Genomic DNA, 20082 nt, shown 5'->3' on the forward strand with positions numbered 1-20082 from the left:
GATGAGAAAAGGCAATTCTATTAGCTCTACCTGAGCAAGGAGCTACTGGACACGCTATTACTTAAAAAGAAACTCTACAGGAAGTGGAGAGAAGGACAGCTAGAACAGGGGGTATATAAGGAAGCTGCCTGAGCAGCAAGAGACCTGGTTAGGAAAGCCAAAGCAGAGTTTGAATTGAATCTAGCCAGGGAGATTAAAGGGAACACTAAGAACTTCTACAGGTATATTAATGGGAAGAAGATGACTAGGGAAGGTGTGGGCCCCCTCAGAAAGGAAAATGGTGACATGGTCACAAGTGATGAGGAAAAGGCTGAGGTACTTAATAACTTCTTTACCTCAGTCTTCCCTGCAAGGGCCTCTAGCCACACTCCTGATATTATGGAAGACAATGCCAGGGACGGGGAGGAAGAACTGCCCATTGTAAGTGAAGATCAGGTTCGTGATCACCTGAAGAACCTGAAAGTGTTCAAGTCCATGGGACCCGACGGGATACACCCACGGGTACTGAGAGAACTGGCAGATGAGGTTGCTAAACCCCTCTCTATTCTATTTCAAAAGTCATGGCAGTCTGGTGAAGTCCCCACAGACTGGAAAAGGGGAAACATTGCCCCCATTTTCAAAAAGGGTAAGATGGAGGAACCAGGGAACTACAGGCCAGTCAGTCTCACCTCTGTGCCCGGAAAGATCATGGAGCAGATCCTCCTGGAGGCACTACTGGCTCAGAAGAATAGTGAAGAGGTGATTGGGAACAGTCAGCATGGCTTTGCCGAGGGCAAATCCTGCCTGACCAACCTGGTGGCCTTCTATGAGCAGGTGACAAAATTAATAGATGAGGGGCGAGCAACTGATGTCGTTTACCTGGACCTGAGCAAAGCCTTCGACACTGTCCCGCACCACATCCTGGTCTCCAAACTGGTGACACATGGGTTTGATGGGTGGACCACTAGATGGATAAGGAACTGGCTTGATGGCTGTGGTGAAGAGGTTATTAAATTTATGAATATGAAATATGAATTATGAAAAATATTATTTTATTATTTATCAAACTATTAATAACCGATGAATCACCAACTTATTTACATGTTCTAGTGCAGGTTCGTGAAATAGATTCCACAACTGGCTTAGTGTTATGATTATAACGTAATTGAACTATCTATAAACCCTTTCTATAATTATATAACGAAGGGTGCAGTTCTGCCGCTTGGCCACTAGATGGAGACTCGGCGGGACGCAGGCGGCTTCTGGCTATACACAGCAATATTATAATCTGTCTATACGTCAGCGCTTACTCTGCTAGACGTGGATACTTTGAACTGAGTGCTAGTGGGTGGAAAGCACGTGGACGATATTCAATTCCCTTCAGACAACAGGGATCGGTCCTGGTCGGGGTCGGCCCGTGGGGTCGGCCCTCAGAAGTCGGCTCGCACGGCAGGGCGGGACGACGGTGGCCGGTAGGTGGGCTCGAACGACGGAAGCAGGCGAAGCTACGGGGGTCGGCCCAACCACGGCGGTTCTCGGGGCTGATGCAAACAGCCTCGGGGAGAGAATGCGGCTGCGTTAGGCGGCGGATTCTCTTTAATGAGGTTAAAGGAGCAACAGGACTCTCGTAGTGGTCCCGGGTCCGGTGCAATATAAGCACGAACAATGCTTTGGTTTTCCCTGGAATTCACAGGGCTCAGAGCGGCACTCGGCGGCTCCTCAGAGCGGCACTCGGCGGCTCCTCTCCCGCTACGGTGGGGCTAGGCATACGTGGACTCGGTATTAATTAAGTCCCTTCTCCCCGGCAACTGGGCAGATCTTACCCGCGGGGGTTGGTCCAGTCCTCCGGTGGCACGATGGGCTCTTCCGATCGGCACGACTGGTTGTAGCAATGCTGAGCTCCTCAGGCTCAGCGAAGGTCCTCCCTCTGGGCTTCTTCAACGATGCAGAGGCTTCCAGTATGCGTGCATGTATAACAGAAGCTAACAAAAATAAGCTCAATGGCAAAGGCTGCAGCTCGAGAGTTACTCTCTCGAGCAAGCACAGAGACAAAGTAAATGAGGGGGCAACGTGTCCACCAACTGGGGTGATACTTATAGATTCCTCGAGGCTGGGCTTGACCAATGGGCACTCTCATAAGCAACTGGCTTCAGCCTATAGAAAGCGTGAAGCTAGAATTATGCCCATACTTGGTGTAAGCACAAGCGCTGCATGCGCTGGGTGCGTGCAAGCCTGGCTAATGCCTTGGCTTTTGTCTTCCTCCAGGAGGAGGGGGAACTTGCCCACATGCTGGGACAAGATTCAGTATTGGGGCATAATGTGCCTTCACCACAATGGCCACACCCAAAGAGTGGCTGTCAATGGGTCCATGTCCCAGTGGAGGTCAGTGACAAGCAGAGTCCCTCAGGGATCAGTCCTGGGATCCGTCTTGTTCAACATCTTTGTGGATGACATGGACAGTGGCATTGAGTGCACCCTCAGCAAGTTTGCTGATGACACCAAGCTGTGTGGTGCAGCAGACATGCTGGAGGGAAGGGAGGCCATCCAGAGGGACCTTGACAGGCTGGAGAGGTGGGCACAAGCCAACCTCATGAAGTTCAATAAGAGCAAGTGCAGGGTCCTGCATCTGGGTCGAGGCAATCCCAGGCACAAATACAGGCTGGGCAGGGACTGGCTGGAAAGCAGCCCTGAGGAGAGAGACTTGGGGGTGCTTGTGAGAGACTAATAAGTTTGTCTGTCTTGGTGTGAGTCAACAAAGATAAACTGATAGCAGAGCCACTGGAAAGAAGGTGGAAAGAATCCTGTCCACCACTCCTGGATGCAAATCAGCTTGTGATTGCATCATGAGGACCACAGCTCCAGCCAAAGCCTCAGCACCCTTTCTCTACAGACCCAGGCTGCCCAGAGGAGCCTCAGCACTGTTCCTGTACCAACCCAACATCTCCCCAGAGGACCACAGCTCTTCTCCAGCAAAAGCCTCGGCACCGTTTCTCTACAGACCCAACATCTCCTGCAGCACCTTTCCCCCACAGACTTTAACTGTCTTGGGGGGGATGAGGGGTGTGGTAATATAATTCCTTTCCTCTTCTCTCTCTCTTCTCTCTCTCCCTCTCTCTTTTCTCCCTCTCCCCTTCTTATGTCCACTTTATTTATGTAATAAATAGTCTAGCTGTTGATACTTTGGCCTCGTTTGTGCCTCTAATTTCACAACACGGGAATGTTCTAAAAGAACTTGAGTCTCTTTCCCTCTCCGGACCGAGACAGTGCTGGTGGACAAAAAGCTCAACATGAGCTCTCAATGTGCACTTGCAGCCCGCAAAGCCAATCAGATCCTGGGCTGCATCAGGAGAAGTGTGGCCAGCAGGTCGAGGGAGGTGATCCTCCCCCTCTACTCAGCCCTGGTGAGACCCCACCTGGAGTACTGCGTCCAGTTCTGGAGCCCCTATTACAAGAGGGATGTGGAGGTGCTGGAACGTGTCCAGAGAAGGTCCAAAAGGATGACCAGAGGGCTGGAGCACCTCTCCTATGAGGACAGACTGAAGGAGTTGGGGCTGTACAGTCTGCAGAAGAGAAGGCTCCGAGGTGACCTAATTGTGGCCTTCCAGTATCTGAAGGGGGCCTACAGGAAGGCTGGGGAAGGACTTCTCAGGATCTCAGGTAGTGATAGGACTAGGGGGAATGGAATGAAGCTGGAGGTGGGGAGATTCAGGCTGGATGTGAGGAGGAAGTTCTTCACCATGAGAGTGGTGAAGCCCTGGAATGGGTTGCCCAGGGAGGTGGTTGGGGCGCCATCCCTGGAGGTGTTTAAGAGCAGGCTGGATGAGGCTCTGGCCAGCCTGATCTAGTGTGGGGTGTCCCTGCCCATGGCAGGGGGGTTGGAACTAGATGATCCTTGTGGTCCCTTCCAACCCTAACTGATACTATGATAATATGATACCTGCCTTTCCAGTCTTTTTCCGTGCACATTTATTCTGTTTCCTCTTATTTGCTTCTGCTTTAAAGCACTGTATTAATCTATCTTCATAGGAGTATTTTTCCATGTCTTTGTCATCAGTTCTGGCTTCCTTCTAGTCTTCTGCTATGTCATCCCTGGGGACATAAAATCTCTATAATAAATCATAATGGCAAACAATACATTAATTTAGCTTGCATTCACATGCACTAAATCTGCTTCCTCTAAGACTCTTGGTATTTCTTGAACTGACTTCCAGTTGATTCAACCAGCTGTCTTTTTTTTTTAAATAAGTGTATTTTCCAGAAGTCTTTTACTTTCTTCTCACACACATTTTCTCTGGGCAAAGGGCCACACTGAATAAGTTATATATCAAGCCACAAACAGCTTTCCTATACATGTCAGCATTTAAAATCAAATTGAATTTGTTATGAATAAGAATGGAGTTTGGCTAGAGACAGAAGATTTCCCTTCTCCTGAAGTGTTAGACTTTGTTATTTGTAAGGCTTAAAGTCATGTAAGAGCTTAGAGAACTGGAAGAAGCTAGATTAGGTTAAGAAGGAATTCTTCACTGCAAGGGTGGTGAGGCACTGAAACAAGTTGCCTAGAGAAGCTGTGAAGTCTCCAATCCTGAGAGTTTTCAAAGACAGCTTGGATGAGGCCTTGAGCAACCTGGTCTAGCAGGAGATGTCCCTGCCCATGGCAGGGTTTGGAACTAAATGATCTTTGCAGCCTCTTCCAACCCAAACCATTCTATTCTAAAATAAGGTTAGAACACTTTGGAGTGTTTTCTGGCTCTTAGAACTGTTAAATTTTACAATTTGCTTTAAGGAATTACACTTAAGTTCCAAAAAAGTAAAATGCAACTTTCTTCAAAGTGCTCTAGAACATCTTTTCTGTTATGCATGTGTACAGAGTGAAATAGAAGTATTTTATTTGAATGAGTTAGCATGCTGTGATGACTTGCAGAACGTGCATACTGTAGTCATCCAGAATTCTTGTTCATAAAGATTGCATATCATATCCCACAAAATGTATTCTCTCACACATATGTTTTACCTTAAAGCATTGCTAGGGAACTGCTAGGAAGTATGGGGGGAAATGTGAAAAACAAAATCTTGCTGTCTCTGGATTCTGTTACTGCTAGTTGCTGAATCTTCCTCTCCTGCAGTATGAAAGATGCTAGCCCTGGCATAGCTTAATTCCATGAACTTTGGTATGGTTACAGATAGATGCCTACAACAGACATTTAACAAAGCTAAGATGAAAAAGCCAAAAAGACACAGTGTATTTCTCTCCAGAATAACTAAGATTAGACATCTAGGCATGTAAAATTTCATTAGATGAATTCTAGCCTAGGACTCTGGCACTATCAGCTTCCAGAACGTGAAACCCACTTGCTTCTAAATGGGGGTAAGAATCTAGGAAAGGGTATAGAGATACTCCAGTGCCTGTGCTATGTTCTGGGACACTGCCATAAGAGTAATTTTCACCATAAAATAGCTAAGAATGGGCCATAACAAGAAGAGAAGGTTGTCTTTCTAACACTCTTGGTGCATGCCTAACACTGCTGGGAAGTGGTGTACGTCATCTTGCTAGCAATGGTCTTCAACAGCTTGGTTAAACACTGACAAGTGCAGCTGAGAAGGTTGCCAGTGGTGGCACCAGTGTTGTATGTGTGGTCTCCAATACAACCTGGTTCATTGTCCCTGGGCTTCCTTTTACTTCTTGCTCAGAGCACCAACACACAGCTATGTTCACCTCTGCACAGCTGACAAGGTTAGTCTGCCAAGCAAAGGGTGACAGACCCCTCACATAAGATACTGATTGTGCAACAGTTGAGTAAGAGATGCCATGAATAGTAACAAAGACTTCAAAGGCAAACTCCAAGAGCTATCAGGATAGATACAATACCTGAAACCACTGTGTGTACCTGAGAGTTTGGCAATATCCAAAGGGCCTGCAGCCTGAACTCATTGAAGTTCACTAAAGTCTCATGCAGGGGATCATCTCTTTACTGCTCTTTCCTACTTTTGCTTTCTTTCTCCTGAGAGCCTGGTTTAGCCTGCCAGAAGAACTAGGTGAGAGCTTGCAGTAAAAGAGCAAAGGAGAAACAACTTTTTCAGTTGTGTATGTTTTAACAGGTCATGAAGTGGCTGCTGTAACCATGTTGTCTGGATTTGTTTTCAAATCAGCACAGTGGTCTGTGAGAAACGAACTCACTGCTGAAATTTATATCCAGTTTATTATAAAATAAAGGCAACACAGCGCTGGGTGCATAGCGAGTTTGCTAGAGGTGCACCCTAACAACACGAGTTGAACTTATATAGACGGCAAACATACATATTCATATATTAAAACGTACATATTCATATATTCCCCAACACGCTCCCACCCCTCTCCATCAGGACTGAGACAAAACCTGCACTTTTGACCTGGCCAGTCTTTAGACCTGTTGGTGCCTCACCTTTCTCTCCCAATACCCCACACAATACAGACCATCAGCCCAATGATCGAACCCAATGGTCCCCAGTAATTCCCCTTGCGAAAGCCAAATATTATAACCAGTTTCTCACAGGTCCATAGGATCCAGAGACAAAGGTTGCACTTTTGGTTACTTCTCTCTTCTTTCCTTGCTCTTTTTGAGTGTGTCCCTGAAGGGAAATGAGATCAGCATTCAGAAGAAAAATCATCAGTTTTTCCTCATAATGATATTTATAAAGAAATTTTTAACATTTTTAATACCACACATGAGGCTTCTCAAGCATGATTTCAGAGTCTTCCCCAGCATACAACTTAGGGAAATATGACAATAAAGTTGTGTGAGAAACTGCTCCCTGCTCCTGCTGGCCACACTATTCCTAATGCAGGGCAGGATGCCATTGGCCCTCCTGGCCACCTGGGCACACTGCTGGCTCATATTCAGGTGGATGTTGATCAGCACCCCCAGGTCCCTCTCTGTTTGGGAGCTCTCCAGCCACTCCAACCCCAGCCTGTAGCTCTGCATGGGATTGCCGTAGCCAAAGTGGAGCACTTGGCACTTGGACTTGTTAAATGACATCCCATTGGACTCTGCCCATCTGTCCAGTCGGTCAAGGTCCCTCTGCAGAGCCTTTCTACCCTCTAACTGACTAACATCTGTTCCTAACTTTGTGTCATCTGCAAACTTGCTGATGACTGACTCGACCCCCTCATCCAGATCATCAATGAAGATGTTAAAGAGGACGGGGCCCAGCACTGATCCCTGGGGGACACCACTGGTGACTGGCCGCCAGCTGGATGTGGCACCGTTCACCACCACTCTCTGGGCTCGGCCCTCCAGCCAGTTCCTAACCCAGCACAAAGTGTAGTGGTCCAAGCCACGAGCTGACAGCTTAGACAGCAGTTTGCTGTGGGGGACGGCGTCAAAGGCCTTGCTGAAGTCCAGGTAGACCACATCCACAGGCCTCCCCACGTTCACCAGACGGGTCACCTGAGCATAGAAGGAGATCAGGTTGGAGAGGCAGGACCTGCCCCTCCTAAATCCATGTTGGCTGGACCTGAGCCCTTGGCCATCCTTCAGGTGCACAGTTATTGCCGCCAGGATAATCTGATCCATCACTTTCCCTGGCACTGAGGTCAGGCTGACTGGCCTGTAGTTTCCAGGTTCCTCCATCTGACCTTTCTTATGGATGGGGACCACATTGGCCAGTTTCCAGTCATCTGGGACCTCACCGGTGAGCCAGGACTGGAGGAAAATGATGGAGAGCGGCCTGGCCAGCACATCTGCCAGCTCTCTCAGCACCCTAGGATGGATCCCATCCGGTCCCATGGACTTGTGAGTGTCCAAGTGGCTCAGCAGGTCCCCAACTAATTCCTCATGGATTACCGGGGCATTACACTGCTCCCCGACCCCATCGCCCAGCTCAGGAGGCCACTCATCCTGAACTCCTGCCTTGCTGTTAAACATTGAGGCAAAGAAGGCGTCCAGGGCCTCAGCCTTTTCCTCGTCTTCAGTCACCGTGTTCCCCTCCAGGTCCAATAGGGAGTGCAGGTTCTTCCTGCCCTTCTTCTTATTGTTAATATATTTATAAAAATGCTTTTTATTATCTTTGACTGAGGTGGCCAGCTTCAGTTCCAGCTGGGCCTTTGCCTCCCTAATTTTATTCTTACATAATCTAACAGCTTCCTTTAACATACTTCGAGAAGCCTTCCCCTCCTTCCAAAGGTGATACAGCCTCTTTTTCCCCCTTAAATCCTCCAGGAGCTGCTTGCTCATCCAGGCCGGTCGCCTTCCCCGCCGGCTCGCCTTTTGGCATGTGGGAACCGCCAATTCCTGTGCCTTCAAGAGCTCCTGTTTGAAGTAGGTCCAACCCTCCTGAACCCCTTGGTTCATGAGGGCTGGTACCCAGGGAACTTTAGAAACAAGTTTCTTAAACAGGCTGAAGTTCGCCCTTCGGAAGTCCAAGGTGAAGGTTCTGTTGGTGCTATCACAGCGCGGCAGCCGCGCTGGTTGCTGCGGTAACGGGAGAGCGCGCGCACACACACACACACACTGCCCCACGGCCCCTGCCAACATGGCAGCAGCGGCGGGTCCGGCGGGGAGAGGCGGCAGATGAGGAGCGATACAGTGGAGACGCGTTCGCCTCCGTTCCCTGCCCCTCTTGCTGCTGCAGCCGCCGCCGCCACCACCACCATCCTCACAGCCGACTCCCCTCAGCGGCCAGGCGGGGCGGCGGAGCCAGGACAGCGACTGAGCGAACCACGGCCTCCAGCAGGCCGGCGGGCGAGACGGTCGTGGGGGGCGGGCTCCCGACACCGCCAAGCAGCGCTCCTCCTTCCCCTTCCTCCCTCCCTTCCCCAGGAGCCCTCGGCGGGGTGAGAGCCATGCCGAGCCGTGCCTAGCCCAGCAGAGTCGCCCCGGTCGGGGCTGCGGAGGCAGCGCACACTCGCGCCTCGGCCCTTTCGCTGCCGGGACGAAGAGAGGCAGGAGCCGCCTCCCCCGCGCCCGCCATGTGGAAGCTCAACAAGAGGAGCAAAGTTCTGCTGGACGACTCGCCCGAGGAGGAGACGCGGCCCCGCGGCCCGCCGCCGGCTGCCGCCTGTGCTGCCGCCGCTTTCGTGGCCCCCCAGGTAGGAGCGCGCAGCCCAGCGGCGGCAGGCTGGGAGCTCCGCGGGGCCCAGGGAGGGGTCGTGAGGCTCGGCCCCGCGCCCTGTTCCCGTTCCCCTCCTCTCCGGCGGCATGAGTAATCACTTTTCCCACCCCTGGATGTGCCAGCAGGCTGGTCGTGGTCGGCGAAGGGGATGTTTGTGCGGGGCGTGCAACTGTCACACGATTTTTTTGGGATGCTGACTGGTCTCACCTTCCAACAGCCGGCCTCCGGCATTGCTGAGACTTGCTGTCCTTCATTCCAGTGGCTTCATATCGCAGGGTACTTTATTTTGCAGCTCTAGGCAGGAGCACTGCAACCCATCTGTTAAGCACAACACGTTAAACATTGATTTGTAAGAACACACATTTGCAGCTGTGTGCTCTTTTATGTAGAGAATTAGTGTTTTGGCAGGATGGCTTTTTCTATAGTTTCAGTAATGGTAGTTGGCTATCTTTAAATAGCGCAATCTTATTTGAAAGCTTTCTTTGTTAAATGATGTTAAGTACCAGCACTGACCTAAAAGTACTGATTGCCTGACAAATACAACTTGAAAGGGAGGGCATCAGTTGAGTATCAAGCAAAACAACTAAAAGAATGTTTGTTGTCTTGCTTTGAAAAACTTGATAACGATTGGGCATCAGTCCAGGTTGCAAGCCTGTTAACGCTGGCTGATACGGCTTTCTTGCTGAACTCATCTGTTGCCACAGGGTATCTTTAGATGTACCAGAGGTTGCTGGAGACCTGCATATCTAAAGCAAGCTGTTGTCCAGGACCGCAAACTGGGGAAGTCTGTATTCAGAAGTCTCAAAAACCCACCTAACTTTCTGGCCATTGGCTGCCTTGGAAGAGCTGAAGTGGGTTTGGATAATCTAACTTCTGCTTGAGTTTCCAGTTGACAGCTGCTGTGGGTTGTCAACATGCATGGATACTGCTGAAAAGCAGCCTCTCTCAGTTTTATTCTATCTTCCAGTAGCCCTAATACAGCAGTCTGCTCCCCAGTTCAGCCTTGCCCTCTGCAGAGTGAACAGAAAAGGTTTAGCCCCTGCTGTTTGTATGACAGCAGCTACAAAGATTCATTTGAATCTCCCGCACCCTTTCATACATCATTTTAGCTCTCCTTCCTCCTACCCTCAAGTGCTTGGAAACTTCTGTTCATTCTAAGGTGCTGGCTTTTGATATCCACAGCCATCCTAGACTTGCTTACCTCTTGAAACCAAAGGTCACTGATAGCTTCCAGTAAATCCCATTGATTGCTGACTGCTTCTCTACCACAAATTCTCCCAAGTACCTTCTGAGGCTTCTAACTAGTCTCCCAGGAAGAAGATGGTTCCTCAGACTTAAGTTCTGACAAATCTACCAATCTTCTGCTTTAGCAACAAAAGTTGTTTGTTTATTTGGTGTAGTTTTTTGTCCTTTCCAATTGTCTTTACTATTCTTGTCTTCTCTCCATTGATGACAATCTCAAGTTGTGATGACGATCTCAAGATGTGATGGCAATGACTTCTGCTGCAAATGGTTTGCCATTTTTAAGAATTTTAACAAAAAATAAATTATTTTTACTAAATGAAATACTCTTGACGATAAAAGGATTCATAAAAGCTATCAAGGCTATAGCGTATCTTGGCATGGAAACTGGAGTAAAGACCATAAACTATTAGTTGTTCTACCTGTTAAATTCAAGATTAGCTGGGCAAAACAAAAAAAACTACAAAGAAAAAAATCACAACTACAAACAACTCCCCAAAACCCACTTAAATGCACTTTAAGGAGTGATAGACTACATGGAAAACTGTGACTACCTGATTAACATTGTAGTTCTGATAGATCAAAGGCAGCTTCCAGGACAGCCATAGGTACCGGATGTCTAAAATGTGGCTTGGACAGGTGTTGAATAGAAAGTATGAGGTAAGCCAATGCACTTGTTCAGCTTGTTCTAGCTGATACGGTTCAAGGGCCTTGTAGTCTTTGATGTTTTATTTTTAATGTTTCATCAGAACCTGGTTTTGCTCCCAATAATCAGATTGCAAGGGAGTGAAAATCCAGTAATGTGTAGAGGCATTTTTGTAATTATCTGCATTTTCATACTGAGAAGTCATCACCTGCATCATGCAAACCCCTGACTTTGGAGGACAGTAGCACCACTAGAGCTTGAAGGATGGTGGAGGTAGTTCTTGGCACCTTATTTGTGCATGAGAAAATCTGTTTTCCTCAGCTTCTGCTTTATTTGTCATGGTCCAGCCTGCTTAAGATATGAATGATTACCTCATCTAGAGGAAGAGAATCCAGGACTTCCCTAATTTTCTGTCTTGAGAACCGAAATCCAGATAATTTGTGTGCTTTTAGCAAAGTTAGTGTTTGAGTGCTTTTAGTAAACTAAGAAAATCCAGCATTAGATTTCATGCAGAAGTTTACTGTTAGATTTAATATCCTATAGGTTCCATTCTGATACATCATTTGGTAAAAGAAGAGATGAACCATAATTGCCACATTTTTACTTTGATTTATGACATGTTGTTTTCCCCAACAACTCCCTGTTGCCTTTATTTTCATTTCTGATGGGCAGGTGGGAAGAAAATCCTTAAGCTTCTACTATTTATGCAATAAATAACGCTGAAACTTTTTACTTCAAAGAAAAGAGATCAGTAGTCACCAGGCTGAATGTGTTCCAGTGTAATGAAATATTGGTGTTACATGTTGTTTCTTCAAAGCTGAGAAGGAGTGGAGGAGTTCTTGCTGTGCAACCTAATAATTACGACATTGCAGTAGCAGACAGCAAAAAGGAATTAGACTACTATAAGTTTAAAAAAAAACACCACACACCAAAACAACCCACTTTTATTACTCTAAAGAAGTTTAAATCATTCTGTTTAGATATGGAAGCCTGATCTGGGCTTACTCAAGCAGATAATTTGCATTTATAGAAGTTTGTACTTCTTAAGTAGAAAAGCTTAGTTTGATCTAAAAAGAGAAGTTCTGACAGTTCTGGTTTTGTGGTAAACAGAGTGCTTTGATTTTGTTCCAGAGGAGAACAAAAACAAATTTTAGAAATTGAAAATTACAGTGGGAGGGAGTTGTCACCCTCTGGCCACTTTTTAGCAAAAGTTTCTGCATGCATTCAAGTACTTTGAATTGTTAATGCTTATTTAAAATAGTAAGGTATTTCCTGAGATAAGAAAGACAAGTAAATTTTGAAACAGAACTTGTATAAATAAATGTGTGGATTAGTGTGTGTGTGTGTATATATATATATAAAATATATATTTCATTTAGATTGGATAGTTTTAGTCTGAATCTTAGATACTAATTTTAATTTATGCTTTGAAGCATAAATTAAAAATACTTATCCAATGAAATTGCTTTGTTGGCTAAAGTCAAAATTGATACATAAAGACAATTTAGCATGTGTAAGTAGAACATGTGTACAAAATGAAATTAATGTGCTTTTTGTGTGTATCTCTCAAATTATGCTAGAAATGTCCAGTGGTGCATGCCAAACCTGCATTCAGTTTGTAATACAGTCATATTTCAAACTGTAGTTACATTTTTGCAAAAGGAAAAATGTTGGGTTTTGACTTCTGGAAAGCAGTGTTTTGGCAGTCGAGGTCAAGCTCTCCTTGATTTAATCCTACCATCATCTAATCAGTCCTTCGAGATGTCAATGCTGTGTCAATATCACATGTAAGTGACTTTAAATGGTGCTCAACCTTAAGATACATCTATATATTAGCATGGTGGATGGGTGACAGGCTGACCTATATTATCTGAAGCAAATTTATCTTTCATGTAAAAATATTTCAGATCCTTAGCCTTGATCTGTTCTCCCAGATTGTATTTTTTTGATATGTTCAAAGAGACTACGTGCAAAAACACGTTTTGTACTGAATTTTGTTTAAACTTGCTCACTGGATGTTTTAAAGTTGGCTGTACAGAATTTTAGTTATCTATTTTAATGTAGATGTTTAAAGGTCTGGTAAGATTTTAATACCGGCTTTCATCTTGGAATGAGTCAAACTCAGATAGGCCCTGCAGGAATAGGGTGGGGGCCGAGCAGCGTTTCTTATATTCTTCTAATACGTTGAATAAGGTTGTTTGTTTTTTTTAATTAAAAAATAAAGTAGTCGATGTTAATCCAGCTAATGCCTTTCCTTCAGTTTCCTAACCATTTTGGTGTGTCTCAGGCTTTGCCTGCAGTACTCTTGGAATTACTTCATACCTTCTCTTCTCTGCTAGCATAATTTTTCATTTTATCAGTTGTTATTGTGACATTTCAGTGACATTTTCCTGGCTAAAATCCATCACCTGTGTTCTGTCATTATTCTTGAACATTAGATTGTGAGACTGACAGCAAAGACTTTTCTGAGCCCTTCCTTGGTCTGCCTTTCTTGCCTTTCTTCCTCCTTGTCACATTCATATTTCAGCAGCTTCTTGAGCAGGTCCTGTTTCTCACAGTCTTCCTGGAGCTCTGTGGAGCTGAAGGTGCCTTCTGGGGCTGTAGGCTTTGGAGTTTTTTAATACCTTTCCTTTCTGATATGCTTCACTTTCTCATTTATACTGTCATATTTGCATAGTTGACCTGGATCAGATATACTTCTCATGTCTTGACCCCCTCTATGTTGGTTTGTTCAGACTCTTGGAAGTCCTACAAAGCACATATTGTCTGGTTGGTCTCCTCTTATAGACAACATCAGCATCTATCTTGGAGTCAATCTTGTAAAGTGAGGATTGTTGGTGATTTTTATCTGTTGTGCAAAAGAGGATTTGTGTCCAATACTGCTGCTTCCTCTATAAAGTCCTTTTTTTAAAAAAAAGTTATTTTTCTTTCTGTCTAGACAGTTGAAATTCTCTTGCAGACCCTTACTTCCCATCCTGACAGCGATTGCTTCCTCTGCAGCTTCTAATACCTACACTGCATTTCCCCATCCCATAGTCCCTGCAAATCCCATTGCTGATATTAATGTTGTTGCTTATAGCATAAAGATTAAGTCTTTCTCATAGTTTCATAGTTTCATAGTTTCATTCAGGGTTGGAAGGGACCACAAGGATCATCTAGTTCCAACCCCCCTGCCATGGGCAGGGACACCCTACACTAGATCAGGCTGGACAGAGCCTCATACAGCCTACTCTTAAACACCCCCAGGGACGGGGCCTCGACCACCTCCCTGGACAACCCATTCCAGGGTCTCACCACTCTCATGGTGAAGAACCTCATCCTTCAGCTTCCATTTCTTCATCTAGCTTCACTTTATTTCAGGACATTTATGTATAAATCTCTGTCCTTGCTTTCAAGGTTTTTCTTAGTACATCCCCTTCCTCTTCCCTGTTTGTCATTTTTATCGCTTGTTGCATTTTTCCTCGAGCCAGTTCTACTTTATCAGCTCTGATTACCTTGGTCTGCCAGCAGCCTTGTCTGTCTGCTTCCCTTCCAGCCTAATACAGAATTATCCCTTTTCACTGATCTGCAGACCCACTATCTTCTCATTGCTTGAGATCCACTTTCCCTAAGATATTTCTTTTATCTTCATAGGGTTTTGCAAGGTTTATGGAGGCAGTGCTAGGCTTGCTACCATTCCTATACAAACTCTTATATTGCTGAGGCAGAATAATTTTAATATATTCTTTACTGCTAAAAGAGGTTTATAGGTTTTGTCCAAACTTTTATGACCTGAAGTCAAATTGATTATTTGAACTTCTTTGTTTCAGCTTTGACACTGATGGTATTTTGATCCTCCTACAGCTGTTTCTGTTTCTTGAAGCATTTTGGAAATATTATAAGCTGGGCAAATCTGAATTCTTTATGAAATGATCTTTAAAATATTTTTTAAAGTTGTTTAATCTTTAATAACATTCTTCCAAAAGTATATCAGAGAAGCAAAATCTAAATAGGATGTATTATCACCACTTACTATGGAGGTGCACGATAATGTGAAAAACTAAGTCTGGAGAAGAGAAGGCTCCGAGGTGACCTAATTGTCGCCTTCCATTATCTGAAGGGGGCCTACAAGAAGGCTGGGGAGGGACTTCTCAGGATCTCAGGCAGTGAAAGGACTAGGGGGAATGGAATGAAGCTGGAGGTGGGGAGATTCAAGCTGGATTTGAGGAGGAAGTTCTTCACCATGAGAGTGGTGAAGCCCTGGAATGGGTTGCCCAGGGAGGTGGTTGGGGCGCCGTCCCTGGAGGTGTTTAAGAGCAGGCTGGATGAGGCTCTGTCCAGCCTGATCTAGTGTGGGGTGTCCCTGCCCATGGCAGGGAGGTTGGAACTAGATGATCCTTGTGGTCCCTTCCAACCCTGACTGATACTATGATACTGTGATACTAATAGAAGAATCCTCTGTATTGGTGTGAAGACAGAGCATAGGAATCAGGTGTTATGATGTTTCTCTTTGTACTGCCAATAAAATGCAGAACTACAAAAGTATTCTTATGTAATTATGTGTATTCTGAAATTAATATTCTCTGGTATGTTTGGCTATTTATACAAGTTGATAGTAAAATCATGGAAATAATTTAGATATTTGGTTTTAAAATGTACCAGAATGGGAGGCAGTGACCAAAGCGGTTGAACAAAACCGAGTTTGTGAAAGTGCTGAACAAGTTCTTGACAGCTGTGGATGCTGAAGTGTGGCCGGTTGACGTTGCCCCCTTAAGAAAGGGGACATGGTGGACGGAAGTTGGTAAACGGAAGGAATAGTCTAAACTAATTTCATTGGACGAGTGGGAGGAAGCACTTCTGAGCTGGGACTATACTGGACATTTCCAGCACTTCTCAGTCAGTCTTGCTTCCGTCTTTGCTCCGTGCAGCAGCTTTCTGTGCTGGGCTTTCTGCCAAGGCCTCGGCCTTGAAAACCAGATAACAGGCCTGTATACTAACTCCCTTCCAATTAACACAAAACTGCTTTTAACTTCTTTCTTTCGCTCTCTCTCTCTTCTAACCTAATCTGGGGAAAGGGGGGAGAGAGGGGAAAGAGGAGGTGGGGAACCCCCCTCTCTGCCGAGAGGGGTTTACTCTCATTTCTGTGTTACTCTGTTGTATATCTTTGTATATATTGTAGATATTGTAAATTTGTAAATAATCCCCTGCAAACCCTACATCGCTTTGTAAATATAGCTCCACTGCTTTGCTAATTCAGCTTGCGAGTTTTTTTTTCTTTTCCCTTCAATTTTTTTTCCCTTTTACTTTACAAGGGGGAAGGGAGGAGGCTTCTCGGCCTTACCCTTCCACCCACCACATTTTTTTTTTATTGGCGCCCAACGTGGGGCAGATACTTAGTTCAATTTATTACTTGATTGATTTAGTGTTTTCCAGCTGAATTAGCAAACATGAAGGTATTGTGGTTTGTGGAGCGATTATTCTTTTCAATTTTTGGGGCTCTGATTTACAGGTATTGTTTGGGTTTGATTTTGGATTACTTGGGTAAATATTTGGTGCGGACAATTTATATGTGGGTTATGTATAAAGTTAAATTATGGTATGGAAAATGTATTAATTTATTATGGCCAGTGAGATACAGGAATGTTACCTCCACCACTCTCCCAATTGAGATAAAGGGTTTTAAGATTCCGCCTGAGGAGACAGTAACTTTAGGTGATGCCTGGGATCCAAAGGTGATTTATGTGATGTGTATAAATCTGTTGCTGGTGATGGTAATTGCATATTTACTGTTCTCTCTGCGGCGAGAGAGAAAGATATCCAGAGCTTGTTTTGTTATTAAAACTAGATCAAAAAGAAAACGCCGTGGCTCTCGATCAGTCCCAGAGTCATCTAGTGATGAGGACTGTGGAGAACCTGTGTCAGTCAAAAAGAAGGCTAAAAAGTTAATTGGTAAAGCAGCTCTAAATGACTTTGCTGATTCTAGCAAGCAGCCAAGGGCATCGGCTGGTATCAACATGGCGCCTACTCCTTCTCCCACTCCTTCTCCTTCTTCTTCTTCTCCGTCGGCCAGTAATGGAGCAACGTCACTTCCACCCACTCCCTCGGTGGGACCGGAAGTCACTGCCCCAGCAGCTGATTTATCTCAGGACCTGTCAGCTTCCATTAAGGTGGCTGTAAATTCAAACACAGCTCCAGTTAAGGTGGCTCCTTTAAAGACTAGAGCTGCAAAGGCCCAAGATGGAGAAGAAGAGGTGGAGACTGATCCTGGTGAGGGGCCCTCTACTCTAAAAGATCCTGCTCAGGAGGAAGAGAAGGTTTGTTTTAAAGATCTAGCTAACCTAGTGAGATCAAAGCAGGATAGAGATGAAGCTAGGAAGGCAGCTGGCAAAGGTGGTTCTCAGCTTAAAGAGATCCTTAGGAGAATGACAGCAGGATTTTACGGGCAAAGAATTCAGGGAGATGAAGATGAAGATGATATTTTGGAGTGCTCTTCCCCACGGGAGGAATTGAGAAATGTCCGTAAAGATTTCACCAGGGCAGATAAGGAGCCAGTTCTAGCTTGGCTTAGTAGGTGTTATGATACAGGTGCTTCAGCTCTAACAGTTGGAGACAAGTCAGCAGCTCAGTTAGGAACTCTCTCAAGGGACAATGGAATAGATAGACATCTAGGCGAAGCTCTCGGTAAGGTTAATCTGTGGATACGCCTTTTAATAGCGGTTGCCCTGAGATACCCTTCCCGAGATGATCTCCCATGGAATCCTAAACCCTGGACTACCATAGATGAGGGAATTAAGCGCTTGAGAGAATTTGCTGTTAGAGAGCTACTCTATGGTGAACATGAAACTCTGAATCCTGATGACATTCCTGTGGGTATTGGTCTTGCTAAAAAGATCATCAAACTTGCTCCTTCTAATTATGCAAACATTCTGGCAAGCAGAATTGTATCAAGAAGTTATGGTGGAGCTTCTCCTACGGTTGGCCAGTTCAGTGATCAAATGAGACAATTGGAGGATAGCATGACACGTGGTTCTTTGGTTTCAGCCATTAAAACGATGTCTGGTGATATTCAAAATTGCATAAGAGAGTTAAAAGATGAATTTAGAAATTCCATATCCCAATTGGCACAGAGGGATAATTTCAATTCTTCCTCCAGGTGGGTACAAGTCTCATCTGTGAGGAATACACGTCCTCCAAGGAGGTCATTCCAAAACAGGACATTCCAAAGCAGGTCATTCCAAAACAGACCACCAAGGCAGTCACGTAGAACTATTTGGATAACTCTGCGTGATCAGTTTGGTGAGAACATGGACCGCTGGGATGGCCAACCAACTTCTAATCTTTTCAGGAGACTGAGGGAATTGCAAAGTGGCAGAACCCAAGGTAGCAATACCAGAAGGGTAGCTGTTACTTCCACAGTTCCCCAGAACAACTCTTATGGCTCCAACAGTGGCTCCAGTTATAACATGCAAAGTTATAACCCTGCACAATATGTGCAATGCACATGTGCGCATGTTCCCCATAACTAGGGGTGCCCTGCCTCCCGCCAGGGGGAGGAGAGGGATAACAGAGATAATAGAATCTATTGGGATGTGTACATCCAGTGGCCTGGCACTTCACAATTTCGGAAGTACAGGGCCTTGGTTGACACAGGAGCTCAGTGCACCATAATACCATCAAATTATCAGGGATCAGAGTCTATAACTATTCTGGGAGTCACTGGTGGATCTCAAGAGTTAAGTAAGGTAGAGGTTAATATAAGTTTAACTGGTAAACAATGGAGGAAGCATACAGTTGTGACCGGACCTGACGCACCTTGTATTTTGGGAATTGATTTTCTGAGAGAAGGGCGTTTCAAGGACCCTAGAGGTTACAAATGGGCTTTTGGAGTAGCTTCAATAGAAATTGATGGACAAAAATTGAAGCTGTCTGCCAGACCTGAGCTTTCTGATGAATCTGCAGTTGTGGGACAACATAAGATACAGGACATTAAATTGCCGGTTGCTTCTCAGACTGTGCATCACAGACAATACAGAACCAACCGTGACTCTTTGTTGCCCATTCAGAATCTGATTCGTCAGTTGGAGAGTCAGAAAGTCATCAGCAAAACTCATTCACCTTTCAACAGTCCAGTGTGGCCTGTGCGGAAGCAGAATGGAGACTGGCGTCTGACAGTAGACTACCGAGCCCTAAATGAAGTGACACCGCCTATGAGTGCAGCAGTACCAGACATGATGGAACTGCAGTATGAGCTGGAATCCAAAGAGGCCAAATGGTATGCTACCATAGACATTGCTAATGCATTTTTCTCCATTCCCATAGCAGAGGAATGCAGGCCTCAGTTTGCTTTCACCTGGAGAGGAATCCAGTACACTTTCAACAGGCTGCCAATGGGCTGGATCCACAGCTCAAGCATCTGTCATGCAGTGATCCATGATGCTCTGGAGAAAGGAGGTGCTCCAGAACACATCCAGTTCATCGATGATATCATCGTCTGGGGTAAAACTGCTGAGGAAGTCTTCGAGAAAGGTAACAAAATCATTGACATTCTTCTGAATGCAGGTTTTGCCATCAAGCGAGACAAGGTGAAAGGGCCTACCACAGAGATTCAATTTCTGGGAGTGAGGTGGCAGGATGGACGCCGACACATTCCAGTGGATGTGGTAAATAGAGTCTCTACCATGGCAAGTCCCACAAACAAGCAAGAGACCCTACGTTTCTTGGGGATAGTGGGATTTTGGAGACTACACATTCCTGGATACAGTCAGATTGTGAAACCTCTGTATGATGTGACTAGAAAGAGAAACCATTTCCACTGGGGACCTGAGCAACAAGCAGCCTTTGACCAGATAAAGCAAGAGGTAATTCAAGCAATGGGTCTGGGACCTGTCCGAGATGGTCCAGACATTAAGAACATTTTGTACACGGCTGCAAGTGACAATGGTCCAACCTGGTGCTTGTGGCAAAAAGCTCCAGGTGAGACACGTGGACGACCTCTTGGTTTCTGGAGTCGAGGTTACAGAGGTTCAGAGGCTAATTATACTCCAACAGAGAAAGAAATTCTAGCTGCCTATGAAGGAGTAAAAGCATCTTCTGAAGTGATTGGAACTGAATCACAACTTCTCTTAGCTCCCAGATTACCAGTTTTGAAT

The 20082-nt window shown here is 45.5% G+C and overlaps 1 protein-coding gene across 1 annotated transcript in view; it reads left to right on the top strand.

Moving 5' to 3' along the window:
• The first annotated feature begins 8662 nt into the window (after positions 1 to 8662).
• TDRP (testis development related protein) overlaps positions 8663 to 20082 on the top strand; it is a 35984-nt gene continuing 24564 nt past the window's right edge. The window contains exon 1 of the mRNA XM_068161350.1: positions 8663 to 9043. Coding sequence (XP_068017451.1) covers positions 8924 to 9043 — 120 coding nt within the window. The 5' untranslated portion in view covers positions 8663 to 8923. The remainder of the gene's footprint in view (positions 9044 to 20082) is intronic.

Source organism: Melanerpes formicivorus, unplaced genomic scaffold (genome assembly GCF_026170545.1).
Source record: "Melanerpes formicivorus ecotype bairdi unplaced genomic scaffold, bMelFor1.0.p_v2 SCAF_57, whole genome shotgun sequence".
NCBI lineage: Eukaryota > Metazoa > Chordata > Aves > Piciformes > Picidae > Melanerpes > Melanerpes formicivorus.